General features: G+C 54.8%; 1 protein-coding gene across 3 annotated transcripts in view; it reads right to left on the bottom strand.

The window, feature by feature from the left end:
- IGF2R (insulin like growth factor 2 receptor) overlaps positions 1–17,900 on the bottom strand; it is an 88,696-nt gene that overhangs the window by 30,168 nt on the left and 40,628 nt on the right. For all 3 annotated transcript variants that reach the window (XM_037520682.2, XM_037520683.2, XM_037520684.2), the window contains exons 11-21: positions 13,283–13,447; positions 10,857–10,997; positions 9,762–9,905; positions 8,184–8,321; positions 7,503–7,650; positions 6,875–7,052; positions 6,170–6,285; positions 5,568–5,736; positions 3,593–3,772; positions 1,666–1,767; positions 502–603 (exon numbers count right to left, since the gene is read on the bottom strand). In XM_037520682.2, coding sequence (XP_037376579.1) covers positions 502–603; positions 1,666–1,767; positions 3,593–3,772; positions 5,568–5,736; positions 6,170–6,285; positions 6,875–7,052; positions 7,503–7,650; positions 8,184–8,321; positions 9,762–9,905; positions 10,857–10,997; positions 13,283–13,447 — 1,583 coding nt within the window. The remainder of the gene's footprint in view (positions 1–501; positions 604–1,665; positions 1,768–3,592; positions 3,773–5,567; positions 5,737–6,169; positions 6,286–6,874; positions 7,053–7,502; positions 7,651–8,183; positions 8,322–9,761; positions 9,906–10,856; positions 10,998–13,282; positions 13,448–17,900) is intronic.

Raw genomic sequence — 17,900 nt, 5'->3', positions numbered from 1 at the left:
TAGTATCAGTGTGGAGACTTTCCAACTCGCTGCTCTAGACTGTAAGACTGCCTATAAAGAAAGTGCTATGAGAAGAACCTAGAACACAGCTACCAGCTTATTTCCCATTTATGGGGTCAGCATTTCCTCCTCAAACTTGAGTGGACACCACAATCTCCTGGAGCACTTGCAAAATCTAAGTGCTGGGGACTCCCTCCACCCCAGATGAAGACTCAGGTCTCTGCCAACCACCACCCCCCCAAGGTGGTGCCAGCTCAGGGCCACCCTTCTAAACACAGAGCGACAGATTTCAGTAACTTCCTGCAGAATGACGCCCCCCACCATCTGCACGGTACCAAGATAGGGTGATGACATTCCCCATGCCCCCCTTAAACTTGGGCCCTTGTGCCTCCTCTTGGGTAAGGGCGCTACCACTGCCCTGCCCCTGAAGACACCTGCCTGCCAGGCCCCCCGCAGGTGACTCCTCACATCAAAGCCACTGGAATTCATCACATAACTTACCACAAAAGTCTTCCCGATGCCCGAGACCACATATCCCTGGGTGCTGTTGAGCGGGTTGAGATCAAACACGAACCCACTGTTGGGGTCCCTGATGGCGCAGGCCTGCGGGGACAGGAAAAGGCACGGTCAGACCATGCCCACCAGCACCCCCAAACCTGCACACACGGGCCTCACACAACCACGTTTCTCCTGATTTTAATATCAGCAAACAGCTGTGACACCCCAGCGTGAGCGCAAGCTCAGAGAGGGCAAACCTTCCTGGAAGCCGCTCGGTTCCCTCCAGCCCCCAAGATCACCAAGCAAAAGGGACCCAGAAATGGCTTTTTAGAAACCAACTGAAAATTGGCCACAAGAGGCCACACAGTGGACCAGGCAGCACCCTGCTCCTCTCTGAGGCGGGCGAGCCTGCCGAGCTCCTCCTGCCATGGCCACCAAGCGCCGTGGACGAGCGGTAGCCAGTCCCAGTGCACTGACTGGGCAGCCACCTGCTAAGCACACCCTCCCTGAGCACCCCAAGACCAACACCTATGTTTTTATACTAGACATTTGCCGCTCAGTGGAGATTTGAAAAAAATTGAGGAAAGTCCACCCCACCATAAAGAAAACCAGCTTGTGACAACTGCCCACCACCTGTGGAGGATCACAGGTGACACCCCAGAGCTGCTCCCCACAGGAGGGGTTCAGGAGGTAGGAGCGTGTGCTGTGGCCTGAGCGGGAGCCAGGGTGCAGGCAGCATAGGGCTCAGAAAGAAGAGGTGCAGGAGACTGGCTGGACGACAGTGTTACACCTGAGTGTTCCATCAGAACATGAGTGGGTCACAGATGAGGGCAAACTGACACACGTGGGCGGTGTCCCACGGCTGAGAACACCAAGAGGCCAGGGTCACAGAAGGCGGGCACCCAGATGTTTAGCTCTGTGGCAAGACACTGACCACGCAGCTCTCTTGACATCAGAGGACCAGGGTGGAGAAAGGGAGACATCTTTGGTTCAGGGATAGAGTGACGTCCTGCCCTTAGCCCAGGACTCAGGACCCAGGTTCGGGGAGAGGGGCGCAGGATGACCCTGCTTTCCACATGGAGGAAACCAGAACAGTCAGAAGGTGAGGGACGGGGCAGGCAGAGAGGTCCTGGAGCGCCTGGCGCCGCCTTGCGCCAGCTCACGTACCTGGTCTGTGTCCGTGGTGATCTGCACGGGGCAGGCGGCCTCGGTGTTCCACAGGAAGCTGACCACACACTCCCAGTTAAGGGAAAATATGGGGTGGGTATTCTGCAAGGTCAGATGCAGGGAAAGTCATCACGAGGAAGTGGAACCTGACTGAGGAGACCAGCCTGACAGAAAGGTAGCGAGGGCCTCTGGACACCAGGTGTCTGTGCCCAGACTGGGTGCATCACGCCTCTCGCTCCTGTGCTGTTTCTATCAGGAGGTATGACCTCATAAGCCTGGCTGGGGGTGGTAAGGGCCAGGGGTGAGGAGTAGACCTGGGCCATCCACTGAGCTGCGCCCCGTCTACCTTGGGAAGCCACACAGCACCCACGGGGCCCACTGCACCTACTGGGCCGTGGGGCCGGACCTGGCAGAGGAGGGGCGCACAGGGGCAGGTGCTGCGGGCATTCAGCTCCACAGGTGAGTTCAGCTTGTGGAATGCCCCAGCGGTGCCCGCACTCGCTGCGAGTGTTCTAATAACGGAGCGAGTGCCTCACAGAGACCCCGGTCCAGCACTGCCCTGGGTTTATCAGTGTTTCCCCAAGCCCCTCCATGACTCAGTGGACTGAGGTCTAGCACTAGCCAGCGAGTGTACAAATGAGAAACTGAGACAGAGAGAAGTTAAGGCGCCTGCAGAAGGTCAGGGGGAAGAGGGTGATAGGTGTCTAACACCGAGTCTCCCCTGCTCAGACCCTCTCACCTGGAAGGCCCCCAGTCTGCGACCTCAGCGCCTCCAGTCAAAACAAACACCTGTCCTGCCCCCACCACCGTGGCTGTGCAGGGTGACAGCTGTCGCCTGAAGGTTCTGAGGCTTTAGGACCCTCTTGCACGTGACTTTTCCACTCGGCAGCTCCTGAGCACCAGAGGCAGCAGTAACGTGGGACTGCTCTAAAAACGCTGCCAAATAAGGTGACTGCTGCAGTACCAGGGATTCAAGAGCACTTCCTGGAACTCTCCAGTATCTCCATGGCAACGAGAGCAGAGAGAGGAAGGGACAGTTCCAGGAAATTATCTCTTGGGGAAAAATCACATGTTGGCAAACGACACGAAGTCGCGGGTCTGGAAGACAAGGGGGTAGCGGTGACAGGTGCTTCTGCTGGGTCACCTCAGCGAAGCTCCAGGAAGCTGCCACTGACCCCGAGGCACTGGACTTTCAAGTTATTAATAAACACGGGTTTCAGTATGTCTACTCTTTACCTAAGAGTCTAGGAATTGCCTGAAAAATACAAAATCCAGGTATAAATTTCAAACCCCAGGTACAAAAAGCATTAGGGTCTGTGGGATGGCGAAATTCTAGAAACGGGCACCGGGATGGATATGCACACGTAATACCTGCAATGTCCAGAGGATAAGTTGTACGTCTTGTGTTTTTAAACGTAACTTTGGAACGTGATCAGGACTGGACAAAACCACCCAAAGCGCTTCTACCTAGAGCTCTCGCTACTGTCCCACCCTGGCTAAAAGCCCCATCGCTGGCTGTCTCCAGGCTTCCCTCTGTCACTGTTTACTGCTGAATTAGACGTCCCCATTGTTGGTCCATGGGGCTGAGATGGAGGCGCCAAGCTGCCTCGTTTGGGTCAGGATTTGGAGTTAACCACGTCTGTGACAGGTCCCACTGCCACCAACCTCCAGTCACCAACTCCGAGCCACTAACGAGCAGGGCCCATCTGCCCAGCTCAGAGAAAGACCAAATGTCTGCAGGACACGGGGAGGGCAAGTCCTGGCAGGAAGGGAGGCAGCTTCGCGTCAGGAAGCGCAGCCAGGAGAGCAGCCTCGCAGGAGGGCCCCAACCCCGCTGCCACCCCCAGCTAGCCTAGATGCCCTGTGCGGGCACCGTTAGGAGCGCTTGGAAGAGCCCCAGGGTCCCATCAGGGAGCGCAAGCCTCACCAGGCTGCCCCTGGAGCAGACGAGGTGGATCCTGGTGGTATAGGTGGTGCGTTTTCCGTCGCTGGTGGTGCAGTCCGAGCCGTTGACGTACTCGAGGAGGAGACTGCCGCTGTCTTCCACCGTCGGGCCCGTCTTGGCCATCCCCAGGTTGCTGATGGACACCGCCTCCGAGTAGGCACCCTGTGAACCCACACACCCGTCAGGCTTCTCCCACCTCCGCGTGGCCGACACTGGCTCCTCACGACCGCGGGGCTGGGGGGTTGTTAATGTGGGGTTGTCCCCGGGACCAGATGCTCCACCTTGGGCTTGCACCAGGGACTCAGGAACACAGAAGGAGACACTTGGAAGAGACCCCTGGGGAGGCTGGCAATGGCAGCCTTTACCTTGACTTGGATTTTGATTTTTGCTCTTTTCCTTCCAGACTTGCCTGAACCCTTCTGCCCCCTTCCCGTGGGTCCCCACCAGAAGGTGCCTTAGACACGTGGCAGACTTTGGGGCCTCGGCAGCCCCACTTTGGGCCAACCCTATCTAGCTGGGCATTTATCCAGGAGGGGTGGGCAACTTTGGGTCCTTCATTTGGAAACTTTCTTTCTCTTTCTCTTCTCTCTATTACACACTAACTGTTGCACACAAAATGCATTAAAATTCCTTTCTATGGAAGGTCTTATGCACTAGGATATTTATCTTTATGCGCCAGATGGCAGAACCCAATTAGAGTGTGTAGATTTGGGGGCCCCAACGAACCCTTCACTCTGCCCCCAACACATAAGACGTGACTTGTCTGGAGCCTGTAATGGACCCCAGGGGCAGGACCCCAGCCAGAACTGGAGCTTGCGGCCTGCACGCCCTGCCCACAAGGCAGGCCTGAGACAGGAAAGCAGAGGCTCCTGGCCCAGCGCAGTGACCGTGGGCACTGCAGTGTGGATTTTAGGGTAACAATAAAAAGCGAGCAAGTAAATGACTCCGTGAATTACGAACCTGCGAATAATAAGGACACACGACTCGAGGCATCGACTCCAGCAAGGAGCACCCAGCACGGCCTCAGGCCTCGGCCACCAGAGTGCACTCACGGGCTCCCTGCGGGCGGCCGCGCTGCCGGGCCAGGAAAGCACATTCCCGACGTGCTATTTTTAAAGCAGCACACACTCGTCTTTATTTTAAGATCCCCCATGCACAGTGAGCACAGGGAACCACGCCAGAGCTCGGGCAGTGCCTGCGTTCAGGGGGATGATGGAGAGCGCCGGCACCCAGAATGGGAGTTGATGCCTGGGGCCAGCTCGTCACAGCAACTCCCCGCTTTCCCCCAATTAGCCAGCTTTGGGGAGCGGAACTGTTCCACACACGCCGTGGTCAAAGGTGGTTCTAAACTCAGGCTCAACAGCCCGAGGCGCCTCCTCTGCCCCAACTGTGGCCAAAGGTCACCAGCACCGGGTGTTACTTTGGGGTGTTTTTTTTTAAGTCCCTCCCTCCCCACGTCCCAGTGTCCCTTTGTCCCTTCTCATCCTTCCTCCCCCTTGAGCTCAGAGCCTTCGCAGTGCCCATGAATATCCCCTGGTTTCTGGAAGTGCTTCATGCACCAAATCACCTGCTCTGTGGTGTATTTACCATCTGACCTGCCTTACATTGCAGGTATTTCTCTCAAAACCCCTCCCTGCTGCTGAGAATGGATCACTTCGTCTCCCTGGGGCAGAACCATCCTGCACTGTGGGCACAGATCACGCCTCCTGCCCTCTGTCCATTGATGGGCAGGCTGCTTCCGTGTCCCAGTCACGCTCCATGGTGCTGCTTCAAGCATGCGTGCACGGGCGTCCCTGCCGACGCCGAGCCCGGTGCTCAGCCCATGTGGCAACTCGAGGCTAGCACATCTAGGGGGAGCAGGACCCCTCTGTCCCCGCTCCTGACCTGGGGTCCTGAAATAACCATCCCACCAAGTCAGGGGCCAGGGAGGGAAGCCTAGGCAGGGAAGGCCGCTCACCTGCGATTTCTCATACTTCATCTGGCAAACCGACGTGTAGCGCGCGCAGCCTGGCACCGGCTTCAGGGGTCGGCACACGTTGATGTAGTACTTCCTCCATGTGCTGTGCTCCCCGGCGTTGTCCATGGCGTACCAGTTCCCTCCCTGGCTGCCCTCGGCCTTTGCCAAGCTAGAATTTCAGAGTAACATGGGTGCTTTTAAAGCTGACACGTCCCAGTTTGACTCTAAGTCACTAGAGGAATAGACGTATACCAAACTGACACACTCGCTCGCTGAGGCACAGTGGCCAGCTCACCGTGACCCCTGACCCACAGGAGTACAGCAGCCTGCACTAAACTCGGGGCTCAGCAGGCCTGCACCTGCCCCCACATCTCCGTCTCAATGGCGATGAATGTCAATGATGCAGCTGAGGGCTACATCGTGTGATGGCAAAGGTGGGCTGACACCAGGAAGGCTACCGATCCCTGTCAAAGGTCCTCCTGGGCCCACAGCCCCTGGCTAACAGGACCACCTCTCAAGGCTGTTACATGCTCACTAGCGAGCCCTAAAAGAACATGGCACCAGCCTGGGCCAAGACCAAGGGCAGGCTGGGCTGACCTCACCTGGACAGGTCGTACTGCTCCAGCGACAGAGTGTCGGTCACCACGCACTCCAGGGGCTCCTCCGGGCAGGCATAGCTCGTGTACCACCGGAAGTTATAGGTCGAGTTATCTTCTTCCTAATGGCACGACGAGGTAAGAAGCAGCACAAGAACAGGAAATGTTACCCAAAGCTGCCCTGAGAAGCGATGGGGGCTCCATCCAGCCTTGTAAATCAAAACTGCATGAAGCAAACCCAAACCCTTTCCTTTCGTCTTATTAAGAGAAAGACTGCCCGGTAATAAATTAGGATGGACATCTAGCCTCTGTTAAGCAGGAATAAGGGGTGATTGTTGGTGTTTGTGTGTGTTCTGGGTTCCCATTGAGGCCCAGTGAATAAACAGTTCAGAAAATGCACACCCCCTGTGTACCCTGGCGAATCTAAAAGGATTCATTAAAATCACAGGACATGATGATTTGGGCAGGAAGCCAGACTAAAAATAGCTCTGCTTCTCAATAAAGGGAGATGTGGGCTCCTGTGCAGGCCTTGGGGAGCGGGCGGCCTTGGGGCCAGCAGACTACCCTGCCAGTCCATCTGCAGGGAGCACACTATTCCCGCTGCGCTCAGAGACCCCATGCACCTGCCACCACTTTGCTTCCACCCCCATCTCTGCGAGCCAGCCCTTGTCGCCTGCTGAGCCCTGCTGGTACAGGCAGGTCGAGTCCCACCTGATACTCGGGGAAGCCAATGTCAGCTTCTCGGTCACAAAGGAACGTGATCAGCGTGGTCCTCGGTGTGTGCCTGGCATTGTTATAGGGTGTCCCGTCTTTGTAGTTCAGCTGGATCATCCCGTCATAATAGGACAGCTTAGCGTTATTCTGCCCCAGGCTCCAGGCCTTTCTGTCACTAAAACAAACAAGCATGTCTCAGAACAGACACTAAGACCATGAGCACTGCAAGGCTATGACCCAGAAGGCTGGCAGGGCAGTGACTGGGGCACAGGCTGCAAAGCGCCCCCATGCCCAGCTAGGATTTCTGAGCTGGGGGATGAGACAACCAGATTAAGGCCCAACTCACTTCACCTGAGCTGATACTACACTGAAAAGAGACTCCACGTAAATATCTAACAATGGAGGGGCTGAGACTCCACAGAATAAAGCATGAGGTGAACCCACTCTCCTCCCCAGGGACAGCCGCTCAAGCTCCTCACACCCTCCAGTCTCCAGGTGGAGTCTCCTCTGTGCAAATGCTTGTCATAAGATGCTGTTAGCAGGCAACACAGTAACTTCTCAACAAAACATCATTTTAGCACCAAATACCCTAAAAAAAAAACCCTTAACTGGAATCATCACTTGCCTTTTTGTGACTTGACAGGCTCCCGAGTTGGGCGGGCAAAGGTCGGCAGTTACAGGGCCACAGACGTTTATGTAGAAGTCGTATTTTTCTGTCTCAACTTTATAGGCACCATTTTTCTTCATGAGAGGTAACAAGTCAAAAGAAAAGCCTGAAAAAGAGTAAGAACAACCAAGCACAGTCAAGGGAGTGACAGAGCCTTCCGTGTGGGAGCACACCCCCCCCAAGGCCCTCGAGACGCCAACCCTTGGGGCCACCAGAGTTGCCGTCACCCACAGGCACAGCCCCTGCGGGGGATGCTCATGGCCTCAACCATGAGTCCCCGCTGGAGCCCGTCAGAGCTGCTGGGAGGCCCAGGATGTGCCCAAAGCAGGGCAACCACAGCACAGTGGCTGTCTTAGAAAATCCTTCTAAGGTGAGTTTCTTGACTGCAGTTCATGCTAAATGCCTTTTCAGACATGATGTACACCCAGGTGTTCCTCGGGTTTTGCCTTCAGCAAATCCACCTCAAATGTGAATTTAAGAGAGGCTTTTCATGATCTCAGGTAAAGTCTCAAACTTCAGGTTTTCAAAATATTGGCCAGAGTTCCTGTAGCTCTAAAGCAGGTTACCCTGAATCACTCATGGAAAACACTTTAAGGAAAAAACCTAAGCCGTCAGGTGAGGCACCACTGCGAAACGCACCTGCCTGGGAGTCGAACACGGAGCAGTTGGCGCCCTCCGTCCGGGCCAGCACGCAGGCAGCGGCCGTGTGCCACTCGAACTCGTAGAAGCAGCCATCGTCCTCCGAGGACCTCAGCACTGGGGCGCTCTCAAGGTCACCTGTAGGGAGACCAGGCACTCAACATCCTTGGGTAACACCCACCTCCTGACGTGAGCCCCCAAGGACGCCCTAGTGCAGCCAGACCACACACAGGAAGGAGCGGCAATGACAGTGCTCTCCATTGCCATGGTGAACCGGCCAGAACATCAGAGATTTACTGGACAAGTGCTGGGCCAGGGTCTGGAAGGGGGTGCAGAGCTACATGAGCTACGCCTGCCCGGAGGGGCCCCTGGAATGCACATTCACTGGACACGGATACGGACACACAAACAAACACACACACACACACACACACACAGTCAAGTCCACTGGATTATTTGGCGTGAGAAGACAGGCAGTGTGTATTGTTTGACCCTGTGTATTCAAACTCAGGCCCTCTGATGTATTTTTAGATGTCACCCTTTGGGCTTCCAGTTCAGTAATAACCTATAAAGTAATGTAAATACTTCCCATGCCATTTGAATGCCAGCCTATTTAGAGACTGTGAGATTATTCCATATGTGTGTTGTTCATTCATTATAGTTAAAAATGCACATGCACATGCTCACGCACACAGGCAGAAACTAGGGTGGACAGTATTCTGAGGGGAGGGGTTGCAGAGCTGGGGAAGACCCCCAGAGGCAGGTTTGGGATGAGAAATTTCTGGAGACCCACGTGGGGATGGCTGCACAATGGTGAACGTACTTAGTGACACTGAAAGAATGGTCCGAACAGCGGATTTCTCGTTACGTGTGTTTTACTACAATTTTTTAATGGTGTCTTTCATATTATGTACATTTTACCACAATTTAAAAAAAATAGCCCTTGAGCTTATAGCACAGCTGGGAATGAGTCCAAAGGAAATATCTCAGTAGAGGCAGAGAGGATATGGTAACACAATCACCAACTCTGGAAACAGGCTATTAACGCAACAACAGACAAGATGCTTAAAAATAGGAATACCAAGCTCCACCAGCAAGGATGTGCCTCAGATTACAGGCATAGCTGTGCAACACAGGGGCGCAGTCACGACATACACGTTTTAAGGGCTATAAAACGCAGACAGACCAACTGATGCCGACCCTGTAAAAACCATGTACGCCCAGAGTTAAAGGGAAGTAAAGAAGAACAATGTGCTGGGATGGTGCAGCCAAGGGCATTTCAAGCTGCTGATGAGCCTCCCCCTCTGGAGGAAGCCGTTGCCTGAAAGACTGGTTGTCAGGAAGAGGAAGCGGGGACCCATAAGTCACTTGGAAAATTACAACAGGGCCCCTTGGGCACCATATAGTTTCTCCATTTCTGGACGGTCCTGAGTGGGGGAAGGGAGCTAACCACTATTGACCATGTTCCCCACAGAAGATTCTGGAACCTGAAATGCCTGCCACACCCCTTCTACCGGGTCATCCAGGCCATGGCCGGTGAGCAACAGGGAACTAGAGGGCAGCCCCAGACGCCCCTACCTGGCTTGCAGACAAGCGTTATGTTCGTGGCCGTCTTCCTGCCCAGAGCACAGTCGTCGCCGTCCATGTAGGACAGCTGGATGCTTCCTTTCTCTTTTGTGGGAGAAGAAACAAATTTTCCGAGATTTTTACTTCCATTCTTATCTGGAAAAGAGAAAGAAAAGGGACAATTGGAAGACATGGTTAGAGCTGTGATGAGGTGCCCACGTCAGTTCTGACGGGCAGGGGTGAGAGGTCAGCTAGCTGGCGGGGCTGCGTGGTCAGTGGCAGGGGAGGCAGCCACATTGAGGACCCCCGGCTGCTTCAGGCTCAGCAGGAAGGCAGGAGGAGGACAAGTGGTGAGCTCTGTGGGCATGAGGGGCAACACACATGCTAACACATCAGGCTGGTGATGGCCACCCATACTGGAGCCTCGTGCCCCGAGACACAGGTCTCTCGGGAGCCCAGTCCAGGTCCCATGACCAAGAAGAAGAAACGAAACCTGCTCCGTGCGTGGAGCAGGCGACCTCCTAAGCCTGGGCTCAGCTGCCTGTTAGCAGAAAGCTCTGAAACTGTGTCCCCAAGTCCCCCTGATATCAAGACACAGACATGCCTGGACCTGCTTTCAAAGGCTAAAAGAGCTGGGGTAACCCCTAAACCCAGCCCGGTGAGGGTGCCTCAACTAAGGTTGGCAGCAGGTTCCAGCCGCCCTCACTGCCTGTCGCGGGCCGGGGCCGGGGTCAGAGTTCCCAACGGTCATGGCTTCCAGAGCGCACCCAGCAGCTGCCTACCGGGGCCATTTCATGCAGAGTTGACATCCTGCCTTATTTTAGTTTTGGGATACATATGACACAATGACTCAATACTATTGTTTGCATACAACGCAAAAACAATCTCAATATAGTGATCGCCATCTTGTCTGAGCACTGCCGTGTGGTGCTCACACTCCCCTCCCCGGCTGCCATGTCTCTTGACTGACTAGTTGTAACTATATTTTTTCCTTACCACCCTTCATAGGCCACGCCCAGAGAGAGGCACTAATTGGCTCCGAGTGGATGCAGCCAAGTTCCACGGCTTTAAGCAAACCTGAGCCCACCGTGCCCACGAGCAACTCACCAACGGCACACACAGCCGCATCCTCAGGGCAGCCCCTGGCCTGGCCCTGCTGCAGCACCCGGTGGCAGATATTAATGAAGAAATGCTTCTTTTCTGTTTCACTCTGGCTGCCATCCACAGCTTCCCAATTCTGTTCCGTTTCTGCAATCAGAGAGAGAGGAAAAAAAAAAAAAGCTTCTTTTAGCCAAAGGCAACTACTACTATTCTGGGTCGCCCACAGATGGTGGTTCAGCCAAGGTCAGGGGCATAGGGCGGCAGGTGCTCTAGGCCCACGTCTCTGGGACAGGCAGATGAAGGCACAGGAACGTGTAATGTTTAGACACAAACCTTGCCCCTGTCCGTCCTCAGAAAGGTGGGCTAAACAGAGGACAGAGCATTAAAGCAGTACCTTCTCCCCAAGCCCCAACATGTGAAATCAGAGCCGAAAAGGCAAACTGGGAGGCCAGCCGGGCCCTGGACCTGGAGAAGCTGGGCCACAGAGCTGGCCACTGAGGCACAGGAATCAGAGCCCCAGGAAATGAACGAGGGCTACATGTTCCCTGAACAGAAATGGCTCCCCGTCCATCATGCTGGGACAGAAATGGATCAAAAACACACAGAAGGGAAGGGAGCCTGTGCTTTGTGCCAAGGACACAACCAGAGCCTCAAGGAAGGTCACAGAAGGAAGGCCCCAGCCCCTGCAAGTCGCAGAGGGGCTCACTGAGCACTACGTGAAGGACTCCAGACAGTGAAGTGGTTCCCTCACAGACGGGGTGTGGGGTGACCCAGGGAAGACTCCATCAGCCCATGAGCAGTGGGTCACTCACTGCTGAGAGCCACACAGCAAGGCCACCACCCAGCAAAGCCAGGGGCCCGGTCACACACAGCAGATTTCGGCCAGGCTCAAAAGCCCTAGGACAGGAGCTGTTAAGCGGGCAGGGAAGGGATTTAGATCCCAGCTCGTGGCTTTCCCCAAGTCTTCAGACGGACACGCTAGGCAGATGTCCCGGAGGTTCCTAACGAGCCAACGGCAGAGACATCTGCAGAGCGACTGGTGCATCTGCACCTGCACGGACCCAGGCTGACTGCACTCCAACCCCAGCATCCACACCACCACGGAGGCCCTGAGAAGGCCAGGGCTGGCCAGGGCAGGCGGCCGCCACCCCCGACCCTCTGACTGGGGCTGAGAGTCCCCCCACGGGGCATCATGAGCATGCTCGCACCAGAATCCAATTACCTCCCCAGCTCAGGGCACTGAGCCCCAAGCTCAAGGCCGGTTCACGGCAATTCTCTGCCGCTGGGCCTACAGAGTGGGGGCCTGCACCCCAGGGCGAGCACTGCACAAAGCAGGGGTTCCTCTAACATCACCCTTTGCAGACCAGATGGGATGCTAAAGATGTGAGTAATCATCCTTGTCACAGCTGGGAATTATGCACTTGGGGCGAGTCTCTCTCCGCCTTCAATTATCTCCTCCCCACAAATGCTGCCGCCCCCACCACACCTAATTCCAGGGCTACTAAGGAGAAAACTGCGAACATGCCCACTGGGTCGGGTGATCCCCACTGGAAGCCCCATGTGCTTTCTTTGATCTCCCCAGCCACTGAAACCTGAAGCCCACGGGCAGGGTGGTGTGGACAGGCCTGCTTTGCCGGCACAGAGCCTGTCCTGTCACAAAGGCTCAGCCACAGAGCGTCAGGAAAAAGCAAATTCACCAGCACGGCCTCTGCACCCAAGGCCCCGGGGACACCCCACCTCCAGCTGATAGCACTGGACTCGGACCAAGGGCTCCCACATCCATTCTCCTCTGACCCTCTCAGAAGAATGTGAGGTTGGGTGGGGAATGCCAACAAGAGCAGGACACGAACCGACCCCAGCTCACCCACCCCACACACAGCACCTGCTCCTCGGGCCTGGCCCTCCACGTGCTTCGTGGAAATACCCTCTGGAAGGTGGATGTGAGAGCTAATTTTTTTTCTTGAGATACTGACATGTCACATTGTACTGGCTTCAGGTGTACACTGTCCAATACGTCTGTGTGGCAGAATGACACCGTGGCTTAGTTAACACTTCATACGGTCTTGTGTGTGTGTGTGTGTGTGTGTGTGTGCGCACGCACGCGCATGCACGCATTCACAACTTTTAGATCTACCCTCTTAACAACAAGAGTTTCCATTCTTTTTTGAAAGACTCTAATCTTGAGGCCAGGCCTAAGCGGGCACTTGGCAGTCTTTACCAAGCTATCTGAAGACAAGCCTGAGTAGCCCAACTAGAAACAGGCAAAGCCAGGCTGCAGTTCAGCTCCTTCGCCTCCTAATGGGATTTTCCGGTAACTCCTATCATGACATGAGAAGAGAGGGAGGCCGCGAGGCGACCAGCTGGCGACCAGAGGAAATAGTGAAAGCATCCCAGGGATTCGTGGACAAGGTGGGAGTGAGGCCGGGGCCCACCTGCGTGCCGCGCCAGAGCAGACAGGTCGAAGCGCTTCTTGCCGTCGGTGACGCCACACAGGAGGTCCTCCTTCTCCTTGACACAGGCATGCTTGGTGCCCCACGTGAAGAAGTAGGTGCAGTCCACCTCCCCGGTAAACACGGGGTTTCCTTTCCCGTTGTTGCCTGAGCAAGGAAAACAACACACCCCGTTATGGACCCAAGGCCTGGGACTGTGGGAGGAGCAAGAAACAGCAGGCAGGACCCCAAAGCCCTGGAGGTCAGAGAGGAGGGGGCTCCTATGATGCGTCAGGCGATCATAACGCTCCTAACAGCAGGCACGGGCCTCTCATCCCCACAGAATGGTCTCCATCGGCTTCAAGGCCGCGCACAGTATATGGGTGAGGAGATGAAATGGGGACGAAGGGCCGTCCGCCAACAGGCCCCCACAGCATCCCCAGTGGGCGGGCATTCGCCGAAGGAGGGTAGAAAGCAGCCTCTGGGTCCAGGAGAGCCCCTGGGCTCCTGGTGTGAGCAAGACCAGCTCCCCGAGGCACATCCTGTGGAAACAGATTTAATGTTCTGGGAGCCCCTGCCGAGTCCGGCAGGAGGAGAAAAGTCCCCGGCCACTCTGGAAGCCTGTGGAGCAGCACTGGGACGTCTGCTGCACTGGGGAGACCAGCCTCCCCACCCCGTGACCAAGGAGCGGGGCAGAGGAACTTCACCAAGGGGCACAGCCTGCCCCTCCTGGCGCATCTTTACACACCTGGTTCGTGGCGAAACCTCCTGTGCACAGGGCCCATCGATAAATCTTTAGGTCAAAATCACTCAGAACCAGAAAAATGACATTTTTACAACCATTCTGTAAACTGAACTTAAACTTGTGTTTACTGGAATAGCTCACAGAGTCGAACCCGTCAGGCCACTTCCCGAGTTCAAATCCTCACTTTGATTCTCTAGCTCTTTGTTTAGCTATCACATTTACTCCGGTTGCCACCCAAAACGAGTGCAAGAGAGAGGTGGTGTCCACAGCCCCCCCCAATCCCCCAGCCCCCGCGTGCTGCCAGCACTCGCCGGCCTTAGCCAGTGCTGGCGGCTCCGACTGGACTCAAACCTAGTCTCCCCTCCCACTGCCTCCAGGGGTCCCCCGGGGCCTCCCAGTTCGGCTCTCCTCTGCCAGACAATCTTCCTGGACAGGGAAGGGCGGGGGCAGCTGCACTTTCACATCGCCTGGGATTCAGCAAATTTCGTTGACTTTTCCCTTTCTAGAAAAACTCTCCTCTCCTTTCCAAGCTGGCGCTTAGCTCTAGTTTCCACCCCGCGGTGGCCTAGTCCTCCTGTGGACCTTCTCCATGACTTCCCTTTCTCAAGGCTTTGTGCCCTGAACTCACAATGTTCTAAAGGAGAGGGAATAATGTTTTGGACCAAGGAAAAAGGAGGTTTCTGTTGCCACTGTTACTAAATCTTTAACATTAGAAATGTCACAACACCAGCAACGACAGCCACGCCGGGCGGGGCACTCCAGTAGGTGCAGACGGGCACAGGTCTAAACCTTCACGTACATCACTGTGTCCAGGCCTCAAAACCCCACAGCACAGGGACCACTGCAGCCCCTTCTGCAATGATGGCGGCTGGACCTTATGCCCATGGGGTCACTGCCAGGAGCTGGGCCAGAACCAAGCCCAGCGCCAGGCCAGACCGCACAGCGATCCTGTCTGCCTCCCTGGCCCTTTCTTTTCTTACAAGAACAACTTCAAGCCTTTCTCCTTAAGAAGCTAAGCCCCAGCCCCCAGCTTCCTTTCCCACAAAAGCGAGCACCCCTGTCACCGTGGGGGCCCGGTGAGGCTCATTTCCCTCTTTTCAACTCACCTACCAGATCCACATCCAGTAGGCTCCGACTGGATACCTGTTTCACTGTTTGGAAAAGAAGTGTGTTTCTGGAAATTTGAAGCACTTCCCATCTGTCACTTAGTTAAAAGCGGCTAAGCATTACTAGGAGTGGTTCCAGCATCCACCCCTACTTCGGAGCTGGTTCTGCACGTGGGACTTACTAATGATCTGACCAGGAGTCCATTTCAATATCCACTCGTGGGTACCCCTCCTCTGTCATTAATTTCTCAATGAACTTTAGGAGAATAGTGATGGCGTCTCCCCTAGGCCAGATCGCATTTGCTTATTGGTTTTAAACATAACGGGCTTGGCTTCCAGGACACTCCTGGCCTGTACTTTCTACCCCCTGGCAGGATCCATGCACACTTTCCACAGTCTCTGGCCAGGCACACACTCCCGACAACTCCACCCGGGCCTCTCCTACCCCCACAGGTTACTCCCTGGCCCACCCCTCCCCAGGCCCAGAGGCATTGGGTTCCCGTGACCAGCAAGAAGAAGAGCAAGTTTCCCCGCAGCACCCGCAGCTCTCGGCCTGAGCAGCAAGCAAAGCCTCCATTACTCCATAGGGAAGACACACTCCTGGGGCAGCAAGCTGCTCCAGCCACACAGACACACAGCTCTCAACACTGCCCACCCTCCCCGGCTGAGACTCAGTTCCCCTCTGCCGCGTCTTTGGAGGCCACGTCTACAGACAAGGGAGAAAAGGTGATCAGATGAGCAGAGCCCCAACCCTGTCAGTCCCTCCAAAGCCCTGCCCTGAACCACAGCACACAACCCCCGAATGTACCCTTTGCTCTAGAACTAGTTTTTTACTGGACAATCCTAATATTTATTCTCCCCCCCCCCAAGTCACCTAATGCCCTTACTTGACCATACCAGGGGATCCCGTTACAGCAAGCCAGATACACATTACTGAAACACATGGCCGAAAAAATACATGTGTTATGGCCAAGAGAATAAATTTATGTACCTTTGTCTTGTTAAAAACTGATGTAAGCGGAGCCATTTTCAAATACAATCAGAGCAGCTCTCCAAAGAAACTGACCTACGTGTCTTATCTGAAATGGGCCAAAGTGCACGGTTTTAAGAAATCATCAAGCAAACAGACACTTCACTCTCCTGATCTCCCAGGACTGAGGACTGTGGACTTCCTGCTAGAGAATCAGTCACCAATTACCGAAAGCCAAGAATAGCCTCACCCACCAGCACCCATGAGCTCGTATTTTGTAACCACTTACCTTGACTTCCTCTTTCCCTTCTTGGGGTCATTTTGTGGGGCTTTTGACCTGAACCAATGTTCTCCGAATGACAAATTATTTGACCACTTCCCCCCACCCCAAGTAAACACACTTTGCCTTTTAAATGTTAGAGTAGGAGTGTCTTGAAAACGCATGAGCCCAACACCCAAAGACAAATAATTCCAGCAGAGATGGTAAAATCGGACCACACTACAGCGTCTATATTCACACCAAACGCAAAAAACATGTTGTACCCTCAGCTGATGAACACAGAACCCACTGGGGGATTTTCTCTAAAAAAGCTAAATTTAAATTAGAGCAAAGGAATAAATGAAATCATTCTACAGTACACACACCGTACTCCCAGGTTTGGAAAACTGAATCAGAGCTGGAAGGAGTTTTAAATGTTTTAATAATCCAACTCCAGCCTGAGGGCAGGCTCAAAATCCCCCAGGAAACATCAAGCCTCTGGTGGGCTCCTGGGCACAGGAGAGCAGGAAGAGCTAGCGAGACACTGAGTTTCCAGCATCGGGGCTGTTTGTCGGATCCGACAGGGCAGATTAGGCTGGAGCTGAGGTGTCTTATGACCCATCAGTGACATGCAGTTTATTCCAAGTAAATGTGGCAAAGCATTAACAATTGTTCGACCCGAGCAGAGAGCAGATCAATTTTCACCGCCGTGTTCTTTCTACTTGTAATATTTGAGAACTTTCCTAACAAAAAATAAGAGGGCAAAAATGGCCTTGAGCCTTTTTTTCAAGTCTCAGCTCATCTGGGCTGTAGCTTTCCAGAATAACTCTTGGCTGCCCACACCTCTTCCCTCCAAGCCCCCGACGCTGCCTTATTGATATTCTCCTGGTCAGCTGGGATCTGTTTGGATGATTCTAGCTTCCAGCATGCCCAAATGAGATCAGCACACTTGCAAAGATCTCAGTCAAGTGATTAACGTGAGCCTCTAATGGGACAGGGCCCGAGGAGGTGTGACAAGGTCAGAGCCAGCCCGGGCCACAGAAGCAGGTGGAAGGCGCCAGCAAGCCTGAACACTGTGTCTCCCAGGGACCGGGACACAGAGCAGAAGGGGTGTCCTTCAAGAGGGACTCCTCCAAGCAAGCTCCAAACGGTGAGGACAATGGAAGGCAGATGGAGAATTTGGGGCGGGCAGAGGACAGTGAAGCCAGACAGGAGCCGGATCCACAGGTCACTACCAGTCAGAGTCACGTCACCACCTGCTTGCAGTCCCTGGAACTCACAGATAAAGCCTGAGTCCCATGCAGGGACAGCACTGCCCTGCTGGCCTCCCAGGGCCATCTCCAGCCAGCTCCTGACCACGGGGCTCTGACCTGCTCACAGCTACCCGAACCATCGCGTTGGCCTCGTGAGCAATTCCTTCCACCCCAAAGATGGTCCCCTTCAGCACCCACTGCTCCTCCTTGGTCATGTGCCTTCCTGACTCAGCCTGGCTGGCAACGCTCACTTGGCATTACTCCAGGCTGGAGGAGCCCTGGGCACTC

Source organism: Talpa occidentalis, unplaced genomic scaffold (genome assembly GCF_014898055.3).
Source record: "Talpa occidentalis isolate TD23 unplaced genomic scaffold, MPIMG_talOcc4v2.1 talOcc4.2, whole genome shotgun sequence".
Classification (NCBI taxonomy): domain Eukaryota; kingdom Metazoa; phylum Chordata; class Mammalia; order Eulipotyphla; family Talpidae; genus Talpa; species Talpa occidentalis.
This window is presented reverse-complemented; position numbering and strand designations above follow the sequence as displayed.